General features: G+C 44.3%; 2 protein-coding genes across 4 annotated transcripts in view; one reads left to right on the forward strand and one right to left on the reverse strand.

Moving 5' to 3' along the window:
• Positions 1-17,004, forward strand: part of LOC110828417 (uncharacterized) — a 36,672-nt gene extending 19,668 nt beyond the window's left edge. Inside the window, exons 1-2 of one of the 3 annotated variants that reach the window (XM_022061155.2) lie at positions 800-925; positions 15,045-17,004. In XM_022061155.2, coding sequence (XP_021916847.1) covers positions 15,088-16,260 — 1,173 coding nt within the window. In that variant the 5' untranslated portion in view covers positions 800-925; positions 15,045-15,087 and the 3' untranslated portion in view covers positions 16,261-17,004. Of the gene's footprint in view, positions 1-799; positions 926-7,187; positions 7,309-15,044 lie in introns of those variants that run through there. The other 2 variants (XM_087349305.1, XM_022061147.2) reach the window with 2 other exon arrangements.
• On the reverse strand, positions 2,145-23,950 carry LOC110828410 (RNA-binding protein 42). The gene is made up of 7 exons (XM_022061133.2): positions 23,437-23,950; positions 21,863-22,179; positions 21,375-21,576; positions 20,571-20,902; positions 19,772-19,966; positions 4,882-5,023; positions 2,145-3,412 (listed from the first exon to the last, which is right to left on the reverse strand). Exons 1-6 carry the CDS (start codon positions 23,490-23,492, stop codon positions 4,890-4,892), a joined length of 1,236 nt encoding a protein of 411 aa, XP_021916825.2. The 5' UTR covers positions 23,493-23,950; the 3' UTR covers positions 2,145-3,412; positions 4,882-4,889.
• Between the last annotated feature and the right edge of the window lie 409 nt (positions 23,951-24,359).

The following is a 24,359-nucleotide window of genomic DNA, read 5'->3' on the forward strand; positions in this document are numbered from 1 at the left end:
ATTGATGCATTAACCTTTCCCTTTGCGCCCCGCAGAAAATGGCTCAGGGAATCTACCAGCAGGGGGCAAAGCGGCCGGAACGAACGTGTAGAATAGCTGGAGCTCCACCGCCTTCTCCTCTTTCGTGCCGTGGGTTTTAAGCAAAAACACTTTCATTTTCGTACGAGAATAAAAAAAATCATGTTGATGTCGGACGGAAAATAAAAATATCGATTGCTGTCGGGAAGCGAACAATGCTGAAGCCCTGAAAGTAATGTCTTCAACAGAAATTTTCATTCACCTCAGGCCCGCATAAATCATCCTGAACAGATTCGCTGCAACGTCCCCTGCCCTCATAACCTAACCTCAGCAGTTGATGCCCTCGGGTTTGAACGCGTAAAATCGTCAGCGAATTAAGCGCTGAAATTCTCTTATCAGCGCTCTGTTCGCGCAACCGACCTCCTCAACGACCATGTCCGCGTCCTCTAAGCTTTTCTCTCTCCTGCTCTTTGTCGAAGAATTCGCTTTCACCGTTCTGCATTCCAATTCCTATGCTTTGTCGTTCTGCATTTACTTTGTTCATCTGTGGTTGTTTACCAACTCGTGTTTCCCTGTAAACGTAACATCTACGTGTAAACTTCATATTACATTCCGTGTAGCTAAACATCAACCTTGTTCGTAGAGTTTATTTATCTAGTTCTAACTCATTCAGTGCCTTCGATTAAATGCTGGAATGTTTAAGATCTGGTGGGTGTGTTTGAAGGCCGCGCAAGAAATACGTTCGGGCCGACACATTAATTCAGAATAGAACAGCACAGATCAAGATCTGCCAAGGGTTTGAACCAAGCGTCTTCAGGCAACAACTTACGAGGCCGATTGATTGTACGCACTGCAATGTCAGTCTGACCACAACAGCGAACACGTGACACTTCACGTTCTTCAGACGGTGAGTATTGTGATGACTGTCTTCTGCGTTGTATATCCCTGATTATGGAGGCAGCAAGAACCTCTGGAACGTCGGTAAACGTCTGCCAGATTACTCACTTGGCGCTAGAACCCAGTAGACAGCCATCCTCGGAGAGTACCTCAAATCCAACCGCGTACACAGACCACAGCCGCGTCATTCTGTTGCTTCGCTCTCAGATCCAAGTCATTTCGTACTGTGTCCTGACCCCAAGCCCTTCTGACGTAGGACCGAAGGCAAACTGCGTCTGCAGGCTAGGTTAGCGTGTGCCTACATTTCTGTCCAAATTGGACAACATGAACTACATTTTAAAATAATTTATGTTGATTCAGAAAGAGTTGTGGCGTAGAAGGCAGATTCGTATTAAAATAAATAAGGTCGTATGTTTCGGACTGTATTTATCTCGCTCAGAATACGGACTTTTGAACACGATAATGAAAGAAAGGGCATTTGACTAGCTGAGCGACAGTTAGCATCTCAGTAAGGTCTATACTCAATGAAGTTACTTATGTACATTCATACATCTTTCAAGGTCATACTGGTAGCCATAAATTATATTAAACTCTTATGTAATGAACTCCAAAACTCTCTGAGGGACCAATTCGTCTAAATGTTTACGAAATTAATTTCCGACCTCAAAGAAAACACAACGTGGCTCCATTGCAAGTATCGACTGCTTAGGCATAATTACCACTGTGTTTAAAACGCGACGTAGTCTCTATACCGACCAGCACAAGCGTCCACAAAAACGTCCCTTGTTGTGCGCTTGTATAAAGTTCCTATCTACGCACATTTGTCGCAAGTGACCTTTGCGTAAATATTTCCTGCTCCTCGTTTCATTTCATTTCGCGTTGATAACGACGAAAAATCTGCCTTAAACACAAACATCAAGACCGTCGCAGGTCCGAAACATTTCATAATTACAGTTCAAACCTTTTGAAACAGAAGATTTTCTAAATTACGTTTTACAATTCAGTCCGTACGCGAAAGAAAACACTTCACCATTACAAAGATCAACTGGTTAACGCCGTTTAAGGAAACAATCTCTATTTGTGTGCACTGTACCCACCTCTCGTCAGCGCTGCCCCGTCCGACGGTAAGCAGGGTTAGTCTGGCTATGAGTTGCGTACGCACTGAAGCCACGAACCACCACCGATCAAGGACAACCAGTGAAGTAAACCAGTCAGTTGATACACCGGTCTAGAACTCGAGCACTCATTTATTACAAGTTCCTTTCAAACGGGACAGTAAATTTTCGGTTGTCACTGCATTTTCACCTTATTTTCCTATTTTTAAAGTTTTCTTTTTCATTCAGACCTGTTTCCATTCTTCATCGATGTCTTCTAGACCCACCCTCCCCCTCCCCGTGAAGACAGGACAAGGCACAGCATCACGTGTATTCGAAATCGACGAATGAGAACAAGATAACGCACGGCTCTTATCTCACACAGCGAGCTAATTTCCACGATCTTCCGATACACTCTTCTTGATCTCAAAATTCGCTCGACGACACCAGCGGCTCAGCTCCCGAGGAATCGGTCTCAGCCTGATGCCGGGGAAAGGTTTGTAATTACTCTAAGGGCTCGACGCGGTTTGCAAATTCTAGCGAGCTAACACTGGCGACGTTAAAACATATCTTAGAGAAACTGCGTACGTTACAAACGACGGTGAATTTTGAGAACGCAAATACAATGATAACGCGAGAATTTGTGTTGGCATAACAGGTCAAAGGTTAACGGGCTGATATGCTGGAGTGTCTTCAAGAGGCCAACGATTATCACAAGCCTTTTCAAGTCCCAGGACACCGTCGCGGGCCACCGCGTCCGGTTATGAGCTCAAATAATTGATGATGTACTAAAATGAATTCGCACAGATTCGCATGGATTTTCGTTACTGAATTTATTACTTTTATTGATTACTAACTTGAAATTCTTAGTCATACTAGACGATACTGCACGAGGCTCGCAGAAATCATGGAGTGCCACGAGATAAACATTCGTTAGGGCCCGAAGGTTCGTAAACTAACTATGATACGTGCATTCTGTCAGTCAGTCCCTCAGCCACGTCTGTTTCATCCGCCAAATTCCTTTTTGTCAGTGTTTATTCTCCTCGCACATTTCCCACTCGCCCACTTCTTACGTCAACGCCTACAAGTTGATCAGCTAAGCAACAATTAAGTCTCTTCTTCGCAGTTCCCTTCGATTTGAATACGCTGATCGTTGCTCATTTTACTACTGAGTTCATAACATGGACCAAAACTGAAACGAACACCTGACACAAACAGCTGTCATTTATAAACATAAACATTGCATTGCAAAAATAGTACACGCTGACGTTGTCAGGAAATGCTATCGCAAACAACGGGACATATCACAAGAATTCTTCCTTAAGTATTTGTAAGCGACAAACAGGCGCCATGTTCTTTCGTTTGCCGGCTGACGAACGCCGCTCGCCAGAAGTTCGAGGAACCTGGAAATAAGAACGAGAATGAGACACTGGACTCCAGCACAGCCTGGACAGTTCCAGACAAGGAAGTTAAGTCAGAAACAAAAACCACGAGTCTAAGCTGCCATTGCGTTAAGCCCGCTTACCTGCCTCACGCAGACCTTCACTTTTCAACGAATTTATCATCACTTCTATTTTGAGTCTGCAATCTCTGACCTACGAACTGAAGCCAGTTAATTAGCCACGTGATCACGTGCAGTCCGGGAAACGTCGTGAACTACGACGACAGACGACACTGGAGCTGAGCTTTCGTAAACACGCCCCCTTACGCACAACAGAAGAACGGCTACTTGTATGGCGCACTGAGATTCGAAATGCCGATCAGATGATCAAATGTCTGCTTACTTACGAAACGCTCAGGTTAGGTTTAACACGAGCACACAGAGGCAGTCACAGGACCGCATTTCATTGTATGAGATGAATTTAAGAACCGTCTTGGTCATGCAAGTGGTCTCTTTCCTTGAGATCGTACATTTAAGGTGATCCATGTCCAAAATGTCACAAAATGAGCGGCGGTTTGCGAAAATGGGGAAGGAAAGAAAGAAAGAAAGAATGAAGCATCAAAACCCGTACTTCAGTTTGCAGCAACCCACACGTGTTGATCTCGCCTTGGCGATCCATGGCCGCTGTTGTGAACATCGTATGACTACTATTAGAATAATAAATGTGTAACGTCACTGATCCAGACCTGTTTTATATGAAGTGCGAATTATGACATTCCTGAAGGAAACAAGAAATTGATTTTCCGAAAGGCAATTATTGTTCAAGATCACGTTGAAGGACAATCGCAGGCAAATGGCGGTCGCTTAAGAGAAAAGCCGGATAAAACGAAGGGTCCACCTTGAGTCAGGGATCTCGCCGATCAACCTGCGTTCTTTATTACCAGCTTAAGCCGGTTTCGCACGCGGTGTGGGAGCGACCAAGACTGCAGCCGCGCGCCGATACGACCTGTCAGTTGCAATTCCAGGTTCTGAACGCGATGACTACGAAAACTGCAGTCTTCTGCGTAGTCGGCAGAAATATACTGACGTTTCACACGTGCTTACTGCCTCCGTCATCAGGACATTATAAATAGGCACATTTTCACTTATCACTGTTACTTGTTACACAAGGTCACGCATTCTAATGTCTGTCGTACAATCGCAAGATAAAATCCGGGCCTCCGGGCAGCAAGAAGGGTTCACACGAGGGCGCTTTGCCCCTTAATTGCAGGCCTTCTCTCCCCGGAAGAAATAACACTCCCCTCCCCCAGTTTACTTAAATACTTCGTACATAAGCGTTTATCAACTACCGCAAATAAGCCGATGTGAGGCTGCATCTAAGGCGCGGCGCGGACGGCAGAGAGACCTCAATTCGAAGGCGTCGCTCCGTCAGGCCACTAAACTCCGGAAACGAGCGCAAGAGACAAGCAGCAAACTGAATAAGTAACTCACCAGTTGTCCTACGTCTGTCTTCTGCCTGTCAGCAAACCAATGAGGGCCGTTTTCTCCTTTTCCTTCTTTCGCACGGAGTCCATGTTCCTTTGTCTCCACGTGCTTTTCCTCAGTTTGATGGGTCGGCTACCTACATACCTCCCTGTCAACAAAGCAACGCATGCTGAAGAAACTTCCCGTCTCAATGCGGAGGCCACAGAGACTTCACATCAAATGTTACCACTGCCATGTACCATTCAGTATTACAAACCTACTAAAAAAAAATTGCACTATATTATATTTCCGCCTACAGAGATTGCCAGTGTCCTAAAAGTTTTAATCATCGACGTATTCGCATACGAAACTTATTTAAATGTGAAAATGTCACCATACAAAGTACAATACCTTTATATATATATAAAGGTATTGAACTGGCGTCGAATTCATAACGTGACAAGGGCATCACGGCGCCATCTCAACACTTCACAAATGTGATTCAAGACCTTAGACCAACAATGGCGCGTCGCGACGTCTAACATCGCGGCGCCCTCGAAACACGTAAAATTTACAGCATGTCTCCAGACGACACTGAACACGAAACTAAAAACCGACGCCGAGCGTAGCGACGCCCTACGACGTTACGCCATGAAAAGGCGCCAGAAAATGTCTCAAACCTTTGGTATAACGCTGGGCGTGATGCTAGAAAATCGACGCCGAGCGTAGCGACGACTTCGCAGGAAGAAATTTTAACGAAGACGACGGTCCGGCTGCCACCGGAAAATATACAAAACCGACGCCGAGGGTCGCGACTTCCGTAATCGGATCGTGAGCGTCGAGGTGACTTTTAAAATAGAGTGGGGGAACGCGGCGCCGACCTCGAAATATAACTGAAGCCAACAGAAGTGTTGGGAACCAAGGCGAGACGCAAAGCGTCACGACAAACGGATGTTACAGAACATGAGATAAGTCTCGGTATTACTAAAACACTTCTAATAAGCGACGCCGTCGAAGGTGAACGTGGGAAGATGAAGCAGCCTCTGCCCTCGCGGAGACGTACCCCACCCACCCCATCCCTCGATGGACTCATACTATCTTACGTTACGTACATCTACATTAGATGATCTTCTAGCGACGATTTGGAGATGCGAGGAGGACATGATTACCAAGGACATTAAGGGCGTCGCGTATCGTCCTACGCGTTGTGACTGACAGAATGCGACTGCGACTAGACGGCCCGTAGGAGCACGGCCACGTCTGTGGACAATACGATCAGTTTCAGATCGCGTTATTAGACGCAAAAAAGGACGCGATGCAATCCGCCCATAGTTTCCCAGAAATGCTGAAACTAGAGAAGATGAACAATGATATCACAATTACAAATGCTGGCTCTCACAGTCGCCTCAAACAGCCTACAAACAGAAACTTCAAAACCAATACGAGACTGAAATCCCCTAAAGAGAGATAAATCTGACAAATATTTGCTACAAGCGAACTACAAACTGCTACTATAATCGATTCTCATTTCTCGAACACGTATGGGGCCCGCGAACAAGGCGTCGGTTTCCGGGCCGACGGCGAGGTCGCGACATTCGTTTCAATCCACGCATGTGCTGGGATCAGAGAAAAGTGTGAAATACGGCCTCAGCTAGAGCCAAGATTACGCGGAATGAGTGGAGCTTTGAGCCCACACATCTCTTATACGCCACAGACGAAGATTAAAAACGACTGGGTTCGATTCCCGGCAGGGGCACGGCGTTTTATAACCTAGGTCCCGCGTGCAGATCAGCTCTGGGGGTCACAGAGTCTCGCGAACAACGGACATGCCGACAAAGGATGGAGCTGACCGCTCGCCTGACGCTAAAGATATTTCAGTTTCCACGGCGGCGCGTGTGAAGACGACGAAGTCTTCTAGGATGTTACTGGTCGTGACCTTATTGAAGCACGGCACAAACATTATCCGGGCGGCTGTTTCAAGACCATGAACCAACTTCTGAAGTTATGTTATGTTGAATGAGGTATGGAACTGGGTGTCACCTGTCGAGGGTCATTTTAAGATTCTGTCCCGAAATTTACCAGAGAGGACTGAGAGAAGCCTCCAAAAACCAGTCAGTACAGCCAACCCACGGCCGTAATCGAACTGGGTACCTCCCGAAAGAAGTGAGGAAAACCACGAAAACTATGTTACGACATCGGACTTGGACGTCGAGATTCGAATTGGCGGCCGCTGGGCGCAGGACATTACCACGCCAGTGGGAACACACTCCCACGTGCAATCTGTCATCGGTGTGCCCCGATCAGAGGGTGCGCCGCTGTTGCTGCATGTACGCGTGCTCTCCCTCCCCTCCCCAAACACAAGGGTTGCTCGCTCGCAGTCAGGACACACACAAACGTTCACCGCCACCCGGAGGACGGAGTGCTCGCGCCGTCTGCCAGCTCGCCTCATCACAAGTGAGTACTGCAACAGGTGGTCGGCTGCCTGCTCGTACCTTCTATCCAGACTTTCGTTTCAACTCAGCAACCCTCCTTCACATTCGGGGGAGCGCGGCCACCCTGACCGAGGACCTTCGAAGTCTTCTCAGCCCTTCGGGGCGGCTCCACCGCCACAAAACAGTCTCAGGGGCTCAAAATATCGTTAAGCAAAGCAGAAATAAATTAATAAAATAAAAACACTGCCCAGTTTTATCAGGAGATCGATCTTAATACGCTTACTTTCACATACGAATGTGGTCTTCGTATTATGTTCGGAACAGACATCCACGAAACAACTTTTTACGCGAACAGAAACTACATATTTTTAAGTTTATGGCATCGGCTTGAAACTTGAAACTTAGCCTCTGTTCTAAATTTTAAGAAATGCTGGCTCAGACTGTACCGAAGAATTATTACTTACAAACAAAAATATTAACGAGAATGCTGGGTGGGGTGGCGTGGGGGGTTGTGGAGTGCAAATACTTGAAGTTGGACGTTAAACAATACGCAGTGGTTCGTATTATCGACCTGCGAAATGCAGAATACCACCCGCCACACAACTTGAGACCACAGATGTGTTGGACTTCGTGATCGGTGTGGGTTCTGCTGAAGTAATCCCTGGGTGAAGGGTTTGAACGGCGTAATCTTATTTTGCGGGGAAACATTTCGAAGTAAACTAAATGTTGCGACTGGGGGACCGCTCCTCCGCGTCGACGGATTCTGATCTTTTCATCGTGTTCACGAGAGCCCGCCACTGAGCCCTATCCCGAGCCGGATTAATCCCGTCACACCCTCAAGATCCATTTTAATATTATCCTGTCATCTAAACACCCTCTTCCCTTCACGTCTTCCCACTAAATTCTGATCCATTTACTGTTTATCCCACGTACGCTATATGCACCCGTGATATTCGTTTTCCTTAATGAGGGGATAATATTAAAATGAACTTTATAGAAATATTGTGCGGACTGGATTCAGCTCGCTGACGATAGGGAGCTCTCTCGCTCATTGAAGACGGGGAATGTCTTGATCCCACGACCAAGCGCCATTTTCCCAGTTTGCAGAGAAGTCGCTACTGAAACACGCGTTTGTTGCGGTAATTTATTTACACTAAAACAACATGTCGGTCGTGCGAAATTTTTTTGTTTTCTTTTCGATTTGACAGGGATAAGAAATTGACAACTGCGGCTGGGGAGACGGATAATGAACATACAACTCGGCAAAATTTGAAAGGCGTACTCTTCTGAGTACACTGACATTTAGAAGGCGTTTTTCACGCCACATCACGTAGGTCGTTGTTACACTAATTTGGTCCGACGGCAATTTTACGCCGTAGGCCATTCCTGCACGCATGGGCGGGCCCATGATGTGTTCTTCGTTCACGCTTCGGCGTAAATATGACCGGAGCGGGACTCGATCGTACGACCACCTGACGCGATAGCGTGAGTTGAACTGCATTACCGGAGCCAGTGCAGTCCGAATCTCAATGACGATGAGCCGATTAGAGTAATGATTACTTAAGTCAGCAGAAACACGCATGCACAATTAACTAACACACTGCAAAGTTCTTTTATCGAGTTAAGCGCGAACATAAATCACTGGCAAGACACAACTTCTGTAACTTTGTGCTAACTTTTACGGAACGCCAAAGAATAAGTTCGTTGAAATTAGTCATTTGGTTCATTAATTTTGCATCGCCTACTTAATGTCACTTAACAGCGCTGAAAATTATGCTTAAAACTTTAAACGGGGTAATCAACGGTTAACACCGGAGCCTGAGTGTACATCAGCACTCGCCTATCCCGTAAAGATTTACCCTGGCGCATCAGCCCCACTGAACCCTACAGAGGCTTTATGGATTATACTTTGTATTTTTCCAGACTTTTTAACAGCGTGACAATCTGGTCAGGTGGAAAATTAACACATTATAGTTTTAATTACACGCATTTTTTCCCATATACTGCGTGGACTAAGACGGATAAGTTGCCTGGGCTTATTTTAAGTCAGTGCCGTGGAACTACGCGCCGAGAGTAGGCGAAAACTTGCGACGAAATCCATCGGATTTTTAACGACGACTTGCGCGGTCCGTTCACTGCAGACACGATCTGCTGACGTCGGGCACGTCCTACTGTTCCTCGCATTTAGCGAAGTGCCATTCCTCTAGAGCGGCGGGTCTTAAGGCTCTCGAACTGACCTACGCGGACCTTAATTATACATTTCGTCACACAACTTTCAGTAGAAACGGCGGAGAACCTTGACTGGGCGACCAGTCAAATGCCGATCAGGAAGACACTCGGGGCCATGGCGTGGGGCAATGGCGGACAGCGCCCTGGATTGAACCGGGTTTTCCGCGATAAGGAGTCAGTGCCTCGTCGCCTGAGGCACGCCACGGTCCAAGACAGCAAAGAAATTACGAAAAACGATTACATTTATCTGTCCCATACTCTGAAAGAGTATTCATGAAGGCTTTCCTGTGCGCACAGCAAAATCTGAGAAAACTGGACAATTTTATTACGCGTAAGAAGAAAAAATGAACGCTGTTCAGAAGTGGCCAACACAAAGCAGCGGTCATTTTTACGTATTTCTAGCAACATCATTTGTTCTCTCCATCCAATTATCAATTACTTTCTCGTAATCACCTCATTTCCTCTTAACTTAATCAGGTTTCCTCTCATTATCATCTTCCAGTCAACACATTCACTTCTACAAGGATTTCTCCGAAGTCTACGGATCCTTCTAGGGTCTTAAGATTACATGTTAATGCCACAGATGTGCAGCTGCAGACAGAATTAGCGAGAGAAGAGTCAGCTACGCAACTGCAGTGAGAAATCTTCCTGCACCCACGTGTCGGATCTTCGCTCATTAGAAAACACAAAATCACATTACAGGAAAACACAGGCCTACTTTTAAAAGATCTGCACACGAAGAGTACAAATCCGGGGGAAGGTTAACTTTTCTGATTTCATTATTCGCTGCAAAACCCCCACAAATTAAACTGCGTAACAAAAATGTCGCTTCGGGCTTAAAGCTTCTAGCCTCGGGATTCGTCAACGAAGATCGCGTAACATTGTTAACAATAGGGAGCAGGGTCCTTCAACTACTCAAGGATTTTACAGCCGGAAGGGCTACTGCCACGTTCACAACGGCCAGCCTCTGGACCCTATGCATTTTAATATTATCCTCCCATCTGCGAACAGCATCTGGATATTATGTGAGGTGGCCATTCTGTAGGAGTAAGACAGACGTCGATAAACGATACGGCGGCGTCTTTAGTCCCAAAGATAAGTACCTTAATGTTTATAACCTCGCTTATGTCACGCCTAAAATAAGTGCTTTTTAAAAACAAACATCGAATACAGGCTGACGCAAAAACAAGGACGCCCTTGAAATGAAAACGCACACGAGATCATTCTCCTTTCATCTCATTACTCTCAGTAAACTCCGGTCGTTCGGTCCGTAGGCTGCACCAGTGGCAGAAAATATAAAATCCAAATCTGCCTCACAATCTTGAGCAAGTTCCAAGTTTCTCAGGTCCAAATATTTTCCTACTTTTTAAAAAATTTAAACACGTAATTCACGTTCTCTTCTCAAAGAATGAGACGATGATTCATCAAGCACTAACCTTTGCACTACCTTGGCATAGAGCTACAACTAGGAGAATAATATTAAAACGGAGTGCGACAGCGTGGATTTGATCGATCTGGGTCATGTGACCACAGAACCAAACCTCCAAGTTCCACGGAAGGACACGAAGTATTTGACGAGCTGGGCGACGCAACGCTGCCCGAAGTACAGAGCCTGAAAGTATTTACTCAGGCACACCCAAAGCCCACGGCCGCTCGCGCAATGAAAGGACCGTAATTTCAGGAACCGCGTACAGAATTCACACGAGTTATTATTAGCTTGCGCCTGACACGAGCGAGAACGCTGGCCCGCCTTCACGATGTTCGTCCCACGGAAGAGAGAGACAGAATAAAGTTTCCGTCGACTGCTCTCTCGCTCGGGGGGAATTAGCACCACGCAGTCCGATAAAAACTTGAACACACGTCGCGAACTAACGAGCCCACTGACGGCAGATCCAATTTACTACGAATAATATTTACGAATTCGGCCCTCACCGCCGAATTTTGGCTGTACAGGCATGCAAGAAAATCTGTGAACAGCGTGTTGTCGCCGAAAGCGCTACTCTGTTTGGCAGATCGTGTAGAAAGAAACGTGTTCGTGCGTGGCTTTGCATTCGATCACACGCACAATATGACGACTAATGAAAAAATAAGGATTTCAGTTCCTCATCCATCATCATAATCCCGTGGAAGTAAACTTTGTACTCGTGGTTTCATGGCTTTATAAGGCATATTTAATAACGCTGATAAGAGAGACGGTAATTAACCGACCAGCTGCAGCTGATCGGCCACGCCTTCAATTATCGCCTGTCGTGTACTGGCACCTCGCGAGACAGCGAATCATAAATAAACCGCAGAACCTGTTGGCCGTTCGTCCGCGTTTCTATGACTCGTCTCTCGCTCCTTCTGAACGAGACTCTCAGCTTCTCCTGTTTTAAGGATTCTGCTGATTGGTTCATATCCCTCAGGCCTTCCACGCAAATGCCTGGATAAACTAGTCACCCACGTGGTGCAGGGTTGTTTCACAAGCACCTGCTCATTTGGGCTACGAATCTGTGCGCAAAGGAACGCACTAACAGATATTAAAGAGACTTCTTAACCTTCCCGGAGTTTCCGGTTGACAAGCGCAGAATTCGGTTCAGTTTACGTTCGAGGATAAAACACTCCACCGATATCGAAAGGCACAGATCAGCTGCACGGCTGACCTAACACACAGGCCTGATGCTCAGACGCCCACGTGGATCTCCCCGTAATCAATCATCCGTCTCCGATAAAGGGCTACAATTATTATGAATCGACGATCCTCCGTGGGGGGGGTTAACCCACAACTGTGTTAATTCACATGACATATAGCGTGGAACAGAAAATGGCTAGATTAATATCAGCGGCAGGTGATAGGTCAACACTCCGTTATCGGCCGGCGCAGATTGAAAGACACAGCCAGGATTCTAAACCAGGACCCCAGGAGAGAGGACGACTGTAACGAGTCTGGCCGAGAGAAACTACGACGGAACCAAGCGACCAAGAGCCTCGTGGCCTTCCGATCGTCACAAGGTCTGATCGCCTGCAGCTTGGCGTTGGGAAATAAACATACGTTTAATGAAAAACGTACTTTATATTGGGGGGCGGAGGTTCGGACGAGGAGGCTACGCGACACACCCACGCCACAGCCGGAGTCTTCTCGGAACAGGGGTGCACAAAACCGTCAGCAACGCATTTCGACTTTTCACTTGACATCAATCGGAGAATCGACTACTTAATCTGTCGACCACGAAATAACAATTCTTCGGCAAAATCCTGGGACGGCTGTTGGTGGTCGCGAGATGTTGCCTTGACCGTAGTTTTCTACGACGAGAGCAAATCGGCGGTAATGTGTCCAAGCTGAACGCGTACAACGCGCTTACTGATGGTTAAGTGGGGCAGCGGAGCTCCGTCAAAGCAAACGACGCGTCCTACTTGTTTATGTTTACACATGAACGAACAAGAAAGTTTATTTTCAGTAAACACTTCATTAGAAACATAAATGAATGACGATTCATTGTCTTTAAACCTGAAAAATCAGCGATGTTTTTCGCGACCTGCAAAACATGATTTAACTGAAGCTAAGAATAAAAACAAATAAAAATACACGGCGCCATTTTGTGCTCAACAGACGTCATACAACAGCATTAAAATGCGGTAACAGGCAGTTGAGCGGTCGAAGCGTCCTCAGAAAATCCGGAAAAGTTAAGAAGACATTTGCGGACCGCGGTAACAGACGAGGAAATTAAGAGCGGGCTAAATTCGCGGAATGGCGAAGCAGTTAAGGAACACGCTGTATCCATCTTCAAAACTGAAACGTCGGTATCTGTCAACCTGCAAGTCCGCACGGCGTTACAACGCGTAAGAACATTGCCATCCACACAGCCACAAAAACGACAAAGCTCGTTAAGTTCGCCTTATTTGACTAAGTTTCCGGCATCCGGACTTTTGACTGCCGTTGGATGAGAGGCTAACAGTCAGTAATGAATTGGGAAGGAGGCGTTCGTTTCCTGGAGGGACTAAAGAAACTCACAGAAAACCTCGGTCAGATTAGATCTTAACCCGGGACCTCCCGATTACGAAACACGAGAGCCGACCATTGAACTACGACGTAATAAGAAACTCAGAGACGGAGAAGAACGAACAATACGAAATAAAACAGGGATAAAGGACGAACGCAGTAAAGTTAATAAACAAAGGGACAAAGAGAAACTCAACGCGGACTTCCGGTGTATCTCGTTATCAAGACACGTGTTATTACTCAGGCACCTGTTCCGGTTCCTTCCGTCACGCTGTTACTGTCGAGCTACGAATCCTTGGAAAGAAATAGGGGACAGGGCCCTCGGACGCTTAGGCAAGCGCACGTGCTCTGCTGTGCGTTGGGTTGCATAGCCTGAAGTTATCACCAGCTCTGTATAAAGCACGTAACGAGAGCGAACGTCATTTGAAATGGAATTTCTCGACTAAATGAGCTACTTTTAGCTTGTCGCAAGAATTGTGCTACACGTGGATAGTTACTGGTGAGATATTACTTTCGGACAGACGAATAGCATTTTCCGAGCTCATTTTGGCAAGGCTTGAAATAATTACGGCGTAATTATTCCTTCAGACATTTAGCGAGGCAGTGGAAACGGATTCCAAAATCACTCCTTTGTTGTTCAACAGTTGGCAATGCCACCCGTTGCAAAATTCCAAGAATGCGAAGCTTACTAACTCCAAGGAGAGGGGAGTCACACTTTCAAGCAAACAAACAATCGGATTTGCCTCTCCTGAGACCGTGCCTTAAAAAGTACACATGAGAATCCATTACAGGATGAATACAGACCGACTTCTCTAAGCGACAGGCAACCACAATGTCATGTAATCGCTTTGTCTCATCCACGTGTGTTATCGTCTTTCTGGGAAATCTTCAAGCGAACTTGAGGTTAAACAATTGTCTAGGTCCTCCACTCGCTGCGTTGTTGTATTAATTATTCTGTTCCCTGATGCCTCTTGCTAAGAGGATTATTAAACGTGGGATGAAATCAGACACCGGAAGTAGGTGGGGGCGTGTGACTTACTGCGTTAAGTTCCTTTTCAGTGTGCGTTTGCACGAAATTCGTAAAACGATGGAACCCGCCCGTCTGCGCGTCTCATTCCACGGGGTATTCGAGGGGAAGCTTTGAGCTCAGTAATGGCCTTCTGGGTCCCATAAGAGACAGCGAATTTCTTTAACTGGTCGATCACAGCTGTTAAAGAAGCACGGCGCGCCCATCGAGTTGGGTGGGAAATACCGGAACCAAATCTATTTAAAAAGGCAGTCTCAAACCTTTACTGGTCTGAGAAAAATCACAAACCACAAAATGCTCTAACACCACGTAAGCCTACCTCGTAATTTGTGTTAGGAAGGAGATTAGGTCACTACAGCCTCCTTCCATATCCCAATACATCATTCAGCAATCGTCTGATGATTCAATGTTGTGTCTGCTTGTTAGTAAGAGTTCAAAACAGATATTATTAAAAAGTTCAAGTGATCAATACTGATTGAGATGACGAGGATAATAACAGTAAGTTATCTGGTGTTTGTTACAGACGCTTCAACCCTGTACCAGTAGGAAGACTACAAATCCCAAATATGAGAAGAGTCTCTGATATGAAGACATTCGCTCAACATCCTTGGATGATGAATTATAAATTTCTTCTGGGACTGTACTGCATCATTTCTGTCTACTGTCTCGAACCAACTTCAGCAAATTCAATGCCTGGCCCAACTTCACCTGTCACAGAGCATCCTCAACTTCTTGGCCATAAACTCTCAAATCACCATTTAATCGCGTCTGTTAGCAGACGTGGAAAAACTGTCGAAGAAAGAGTCGACCGGGTTCCCGATGCGGCTTCAGCGGAGACGGCAAAAAGTGCCACAGAAACTGCTCAAAACAATGCAAGAGCTAGTCTGACAAATGTCATATCGCCTAAGATCCCCGCCGGCGTACGCAGCGTCATCAAACGAAGTGTCAAAGATTCCATCTTTCATGGCAGCAAGAAAGACTTCACAAAAATGGCAAATGATTGTGATGACGACGCAAGCTTCTGCAACAACCAAGTTTTCGGCAAAGACGATCTTCAGCAAATGACGGGCTTCAAATTACATCACAAAATGCCGTGGGATGACAAAGACTACAACAGCAACTCCTACTACTCCGACGAAAGAACTCACGTCCCAGGTCTTCATCACAGAAACCTGGGACTTCCTGACCAAAGGATATGGGGTTCTGGCGCAAATGCGTATCACGCACCTTCTTACCAGGAAGATATGGACCGAGCTGCAGACGCGTACAGACCGACCCACCGTGACGTTCCCAGTCGACTTGGCACGCGGTCGCCTGAAGTCACTGTCGTCTCCCTACATAAACCAGGTGAGTCACTTGCAGTGAACACGAAGATGCGTCAAGACTCACCACCAATGCCGGACGACAATGTCGCGGATGAGTTGGAACCAATACAAGAAGAGAAGAAAAACATCTTCACGTCTCGTGGCTGGGGAGCCGGGGGAATGCCCTTCAACATCCTGTACATGCACCAACAGCAGCAGACGAAGCCACCGTCGAGGTTCGAGGTGGCCGGAGCACAGCAACTGGTAGCATCCGCACAGAGTTTCCCCACTGCCAGTCAGCAGTACCGGCAAGTGGCCGTGAGGAACGCGATGGGCGGCGGGGCAGGGACGGTCGCGCCGGCCCCGACTCGCAGGCAGTACTCCATCATCCCGCAGCTTTACGTGTCCTACGGTTGGGGACCTCAAGGAAAATGAGCGGCTCGAGGCGCTTCGGTTTCGGCGCGGCATTTCCCGGACGACGTCTTTCGAACCTTACAAACAAGACCTGGAGATTTTTGAAAATCCTATGCCTTTCCTTAATGTCCTTGGTTCGCTACAGCTTTTGTGTCCTTCATAATCTCTATTATTTACTCTCATATTTGTGCAAATAATTATGAAGTGAATTTATGCATTAATTATTAAAAGTAGAATTTCAAAACTCTTATTTAGTTCAACTCCTAAGTCATAAGAGCTGCTTTCTTAATTTTGTGAAGATACAGCATACGATGTCAACAGTTTGCATCGCCACACGCTGTATCGGCTTTTCTTTTAGTATAGATCTGCGTTGTGGCACGTAACTCGAGGAATGCCACTGCCCGTCGTGTTTGCACAAGAACACAAAGAGAACGCAATAATTAATGCAACTTATTCTGACATTTCTTTCTTTCTTTCTTTGAAGTACTAAAACAGTAAGAATATTATTTAAAATGCAGATTGCAGCGAATCATGAACACCTGACAGTCACTACAGATGATCAGCTGATACAACAAAATGTAAAGTGACTGTAGGTACAATAATGTGTAAAACAGTGAGACTAATTTTGTGCCAAATACGCTGCGCACAGAACTGTATGTAAATTTCCCTGAATGTAATCAAATGTAAGAACAAGAGAATTGCGTTACAAGACGTTATAATGTATTACTAGAAAATGTGTGCAGAGCAAAACAATTTTGATGTGTTTCTCAGATTTTACTTTTGACCTTAATGAGTGGTGCCAGTGACGTAAGAGTTATCTGGGGTATGGCCCCATGAGGAATTCCTCAGAGATCCCCAGTGCGACCACTGGATGGCCAGGTAAACCCAGCGCGGAGATACCCCACCCAGTCATTTCCACGTGCGAAAGAAGCGCGTAGGTCCTCGGACTCATGCAACTGATACCAAACTTCATTACGGTTAAAAGGGTCTTTTCTATGATCGATAGGTGACACGCGCACATGAAAACACTTTTGCAGGCAAGCACACCCACTCCAGTTTTGTTCATCAGAGATGAATTTCCTTTGAATTCGTATTAAAATATGTTGACCAAATACTGGGTTGGAAATACTGGCGCACAAGAATTTAGGTTTGCGAATTTGTAAACTCTTGAAGACTGCCCCCCATTTGTTAGCCTACTTTCTTTATTTTACGCGGAAAGACGCCCCGCGAGTGGAGGGGTACTATGGCTGATGTCCGTGCGTCAGTCTATTGAATGGATGGATATTAAATTTACGAAGCGACTAGGGAATAATCATTTTAAAACTAAATAAAATACAAAGCAAACAACGCTGTGTATTGATTGTTGATATAGGAATGTAAAATAATCCATCAATCAGCGTACTAAAATCACACATTGAAGTATATAATTTAAATAAAAAGTGTAGGTAAGGCATTAATTGGAAAAATGAAATGGAATGCAGAAATCTCCTATTCCAATTATTTAAACAGTTCTTAGCGCTCCCACTTTGTACCTGAAAGGTCATGGGTTTGCATATTAAACACATCTCATTCTCACGCTATCTGCGGAAAGTGCAGGCTTCCCAGTGAGGTAAAAATTAGTGCAACATGCCGACATTCACCTGGAGAGGCTGAGGCAAGCCGCAAAAAGACCTCAGTCGAGACAGTTTCTGGGCCAACATTTAAACCTCGAACTTCCCGAATAAAACGACAGAAGCGCCGGTGATAGGTGATGTTAAAACCGGCGACATAAAAGCATTACTGTGCGTAATGAATTGGAAGGTTAAGACAGGAAACGGCCATGTTCTATTTGACGATAGTGTTCAAACACCTGCCAGGTAACTGAGGAAGACCAAGAAACCTCACATAGTTCAACAGGTTCCCTAGACAAGATCCGAAATTGGCACCTCCCACACACAAGTTAGATGCATCAAAATATCTCCGAATTTGCTCGGATAAATTGCGCATCCCAATATTTATGATTATTACTCCGTGGATCACGACGACCATCAATATTTAAAACGTTTGCAACCGAAACTACAGGAAATTAAATATTGGTTTCACATGAAAACTACGCCCGTTTCAGAAACGGCCAGCGTACCTCAAATTGAGTAACAACCAATAGCATCAAAGACAAAGACTAATGGAAGCAAAGAACATGATTGGAACATAACTTAATTAGTTCCCTTTGTGTATGGGTTAATTGGATCTCTAGCCACTTTCCCCGCGCACCGCATTCTAATTATGTCTGTAGTCCACATGCAAGCAAGAAGACATTTAATATTAACGTGAGGTGACAAGACACAGAATTCCATTGCAGTCACATGACATATTAACTTCACCCCCGATATAACGTTCTTGGTGAATCAACCAAACGCGGGACACAGATACAAGGATCTGAAGCAGTCGTCCGGCTTCACGACCACCATATTCTGCCAGTCTACGAACAGACACTTTGCAGAATATTTCCATTATTTAAGAAGTAGCAGGCTTACGGCATCATGCCTGATCACGTATGTGCGCTTGCACGCGCAAGAAAGCTAATGGCTTCTGATTTTGAACAACCAACTTGGAGGGGCGCGCTCCGGAGCGACAGAGCCAGTCGCCGAGGTCCGGCGAACGTAAGTTCAAAAATGTCTTGATAAAAAGTTGAGGAAGGAAATATCTCAGATCATCTGCATCATTAAATCTGTACTTCTCAATAAACTGCGGTTGAGTTGTGGTTGGAGCAGATGGCATTAACAATTTAATAAAAAAAAATTATTTTGTAAATCAAAAACAAGGTTTAACGTTTCAAAACGTCAGAGGAAATATAAATATAAGAAGCTTCACGTGAAGTTTGAATAAAATGTTCTCAAAAATGACTCGTCACACAACAGAGTGGTATAAATTGCGTCGATGACCACGACATTCGCTTTAAGCTATATTTCATAAATCATTATACTTCATATTCAATAAACGACAGGGAAAACTGAATTATACTTAATTTAATGGAACTTTCTCCAAAGGACATTCTAAATAAGAGACCGAATCTCGGCAAGTCAAATGGATTCTGGACCATGACAACGTGACCTTCTCTTGCTAATGTTTTTTCAAAAACACTGTTTGATCATCCATCAAACTCACCACAGGAGGGGTGAACAAAATTCTGGCAGAGAGGAACCAAGTGAACGCTGTACAGTGAAGCCTCACTAATTCAAATTAATTTTTTGTCTGAATCAGCGATGAGTCTAAATTATAGAACACATGTTCAAGTTGTAGTTCATAAAACAAGCAAATTTCTTCACGTTCCAGCAAAATTCATTAACGCAGATGGCACTGGGGAAGCAAATATGAAATAAAAGCTGAGAGGACGTGGAAAAGCCATCATTAAATTTTCATCTGAGAAAAAATCTCCACGCTGTGTAAGAAAAAAATTACAAATATAAAAAAGACGGCAGTGAGGTTTTACTGTACTTTAATTCATCGATGCCCCAAAATGCATTAATCTGGCGCAGTGTAACGACGCACTCACCGTTCATCTCCTTCATAGCTTTGATGAAGTCTTGAGGGTCCTTAAAGCTGACAAATCCAAACCCCTTGGTCTTATTGGACCGTTTGTCTCGTACCACTTTCGCCTTCATGAAGGACTGATACTTGCTGAAGGCTCTCGTCAGAATTTCGTCCGTCACGTCGTTGCCCAAATCACCACAGAAAATTCGAAAATCATCTGGAACAAGAGAATCACACAGGTCATTGCAGAAGTCTGCGAAATCATTCGCTGAATAAATTTACAAATTATCAGTTACGTAATGATTAAGTAATTCGCACGCTGCACTGGTTCTAAATTAAATGCTGTTACGTTACATTAGTTACGATTAATCACAAAAGAATCAAAGCTTCTGGGGTTGCAAATGAAGTTTTGGTTTTGCAAGTAGGACTCGGCATAATCTTTCATGGAGCAGACGACTTTCTGTGCCCTTCCCAGCCACATACAAAGGAATTGAAGTAATTAAATTAAGCGTGCCAAACGTAATGACAGCATTTAAAAGACTTTATTTAAGTCATCAAAGAAATCTTACAAAACCTTGTAGTGATCTCTAATAAAAAAATGTACATACAAAAACCTTGAAAAGTAAATTTATATTAAAAGGAAAATGCATTTCAAATATGCTTTTACCATTAGAAAATGCTTCTATTAGTGTACTGAACCCAATTTTCCATCATGCAAGTGCTTCTGAACTAGTATAGACCATCCCGACACACGCTCAGCTCCATTTTTCGCGTAATTCTCCACCATGATGGTCTAACGGCTAGCACACAATAACGCTCACCGTCCTCCCATTCCAGAAGTGAATTATCTTCCCAGATCTGCCCACCAGCCATGCGAATTATCTTCTTGTTTTTCTTCTCCTTTTTGCGGCCTGGGGCGGTAACCGCTTCTTCTGCAGTTCCTGACTGCTGCGATCCAGGACCGACGGACACCATCGCCGCGCTCGCCTTCACCTTTTCGGCCGTATCCCACGCACGATGAGACAGTTCTTGAGAAGCCATGATGCTCTTTTCATTACCAGACTTATTCTTCTTGATTCCCTTCCGCTGATCATCTGATTCCGTTTCTGACTTGGCACCAGGTGCCTTTGCAAGATACAACTTTGGCGTAGCGCTACAAAGAAACAAAAAGTACATCACAAACACGAACGGGGATACAAAAATGCGACCATTTCTGGCACAAGTAGGACCTGTATCCATAATAAACAAACATGAAAATTCGAAAATACTACTTTTGGAAAATATATGTAATCCTTCAGAGTAAATGCATAATCACATAAACAAACCTAACATGAGACTGAAGATGAAATTCCAGGGCAATAATTTAGCTCTCAACCAAGTAACAGCTCGGAAATGATCATGCAATTAATGTTTGAGCATCAACATATAAGACACTACTCTCCGACAAAGACAGAAAAGGAGAACGCTGTCTTCCTGCAGGAGTAAAGTCCACCAGCAAATAAAACATGAAATGCATAACGGCATACACCAGCAGAGCCCAGGAGACACAATGCAGTGCGAAAGGCCGAATAATAATCAAAAGCGTTGATCACGAACGGTAACATACGACATGAAGCATTCCTCACCTTACAATAGCAGGTATCTGAGGCTGAGATGGAGGCATTTGTGTTGGCATGTGTTCCATAGGCATCACCTGGGGCCCAGGCCCAGGACCCGGAGGGCCCATGAAGGGAGGACCTGGACGAGGCAGATTAGGAGGTCCCATATACCCTGGAGGAGGACCACCAATCATGGGTCCAGGGGGTCCCATGCCAACCCCACGCATTGCTGAAATACAAAATCAGGCACAAACTTGAACTTTAATATTTCCAATTAGCACTCACAGTTGAACTTCAGATCTGAAATGCTCGAAAGAAAAAGCGTGGGATTTAAAAACTTGGTAAGAATTCACAATATGAAACGTATTCAAAGTACATAAAAACATGTTGCGCCTGACACGCAAATTCAGAGAGAGAGAGACAAGGAGAACAAACCACAACTGTACAACATTTATTTAAGAAATGCATACAAAAGTCACGTGGATATGAGCTTCGGAATTCTTGGTAATACTCACGGTGCCTGACTGGTGGGCCGCGCTGAACCTGAAGTGGTATGAGCAATGGTGGAGGGGGTGGTGGTGGTGGGGGAATGCCAGGAAAAGATGGTGCGGGTGGAGGCATCATTGGTGGGAATCCCATGGGAGGGCAGGGTGGAAACTCTGGTCCTGGTGCTGCTGGCGGTAAGGTCTGCTGTTCCTCTAGTCGTCGCTGTACTTGAGTATACGTGTTGGATCCGATGACCGGCCGTGGCACAACGGCAAGAAGTGGAGGTGGCGGTGGTGGAGGTGGCGGTGGAGGAGGAAGAACAGGCAGAGCAATTTCTGCTTCAAACCTATAAATTACAGTGAATATGAAGTCACGATGCATATACAGTGCATGATTAATAAAATACCTGAGATAATAAATGCACAGGGGGGTTTTCTGTTCGGAAACAGAATGCAACACTTTGGAAATGTTGGAGGAATTCAAGAAGACCGTGAAAAAAAATGTAAACATACTTAAAATATTCATGTACCTGGTAACTACGTCTGACCAAATTGTTCATCAACATAATATTTTGCAACACACATAAAAATAAACATAGGTCTTCATGTATGGGCTACCAGTAGTCTAATCTGTCCTGTTTGGACCACATTTACCAACGTTGGCAAAGAATTAAACGTTATAAAAACCTGCCTCCAGAGTGAAGCTATTATATGTAGGTTGATAAGTCAACATGCCAAATATGCTCATGTACATTTGCAAAATAACTAAAACAGACAGTGCTAATAAGAGTGATTTACAAAGTTTTGAACTTCACTCAGTAAACATGCCCTTATAACACACAATAAATAACTGTATCAATTTACACAGATATCTAACTATAATCTAGTTTGTTACACTGCAAAACTGTGTTTCATCAAGCTCCTTGCATTTTAAACACTGAACAGTAGCTTTATGAGCCTAAAAATGCTTCACTGCAATATAAATGCCACAGCATAGGCCATGTAGAGCCACAAAGCTACAGCAGAAACCACTGAACATACAAAACTTAAATAGTTTGAAATAAAGCAAAAATGTTTCAGCAAAGTGTTTGCTGTGTTCATATTACCAAAAATAAAATACATAAGACAAAGATAAAAATAAGTACAAAACAAAGCAATATAATTTATAACACAAACTACATGAGATGTTCAAAATGGCATACACTGGTTTGCCCAAAAAGGATAAGGCACATATACACATAATTTATCAATAACAATCAGTGCGAAGAGCCCGCCATTTAACAAACAGTACTATAGTGGAAATTTCTGGTTATTCCTTCAACCTTTGTAATGTGGAAATTTCAATATACAGTACATAATTACATAAACCATTCAATAAATGCATCTCAAATAAACCACAAAAAAATTAATTAATTTCAACTCTTAAAACGTTTTCTACAATTATACACAGTCCATAATTATTAATGACGTGACAAACATGTGACGAATCTTGTCATTCGGCATACTGAGATGCCGATAACAGGGGAGAATTAGGTAATTAAATTCAGAATTTATTCGAAGCAAATAGGTTATAGTTACATGTGGAAGCGTAATGAAAATGTTACCTATTCATCTCATCCTCCATGTGCTGTTTCAATTTGTCATCATTTATTCTCGCCATTCTGGATACTGATATAAATTCAAAACCACAAAATGGAGCAAGGAACTTATGAAACTGCGAACGCCATCCACTACATTCAACATTTGAAAGTCTGCATGATTGTTATAATCTTCATAACTAACACGAACACCAAGGCTTCAAAATAAACTGATTATTTAAGTGTGAGAACGACTCTGGACACGAAACACCAAGTGTTTCAAACACACGATTTCAAATATCCGATGTTCACTTTGACCATAACGTGGTTAGTTGGTAGCTGGCACAGATTGGCCAACGTTAGCTGGTTTTCTGAGGTAGCAAGCCTGTGAGTAGCTGCAAACTGTTCAAATTGTATAAATAAGCAGGATTCTCCAACAGAGGAATATTGCGGTCCTCAAAAATAGAGAGCTAAATCCCAAATACACTCACAGCTTACAGATTGGCAAAAATTAGTTTGACTTTCGAACTCTCACATTGGCTTCCCTGATCACTGCCTTCTTGATTAAAGTATTTCTAATGTCTGCCTGTACGCAGTAGGCTTTGGAACTACTGTTCTGAACTTTATAAGCCTTCTATTTAGAGAGAGCCTAACAAAAAATTGGGATGTGTGCAGATGTGGATCCGAAAGCTTTGCTCACGTGGCTTACTCCCCATTACTTAGTCCACTAGGGCCTTACCCACCTCTCCATACCTAATAGTGTCAATCATTAATGGTGAGAGACCAATTTAAACACTTCTTTTAATATAATATTAAAAACTACATTGCGGGCCTAATGGGTGATAATAACTCCCTCACTGCTCTTCAGTTTTATCCTTAAAATATAAGTGGATGAAGATGAAACTTGCCACAGTACAGTTCCATGATTAGTGCTGCATTGACAGATCTAC

Source organism: Zootermopsis nevadensis, unplaced genomic scaffold, assembly GCF_977971745.1.
Source record: "Zootermopsis nevadensis isolate Lab colony 2312 unplaced genomic scaffold, Znev_1.0 Znev_ptg000016l, whole genome shotgun sequence".
NCBI classification, from domain to species: Eukaryota; Metazoa; Arthropoda; class Insecta; order Blattodea; family Termopsidae; genus Zootermopsis; species Zootermopsis nevadensis.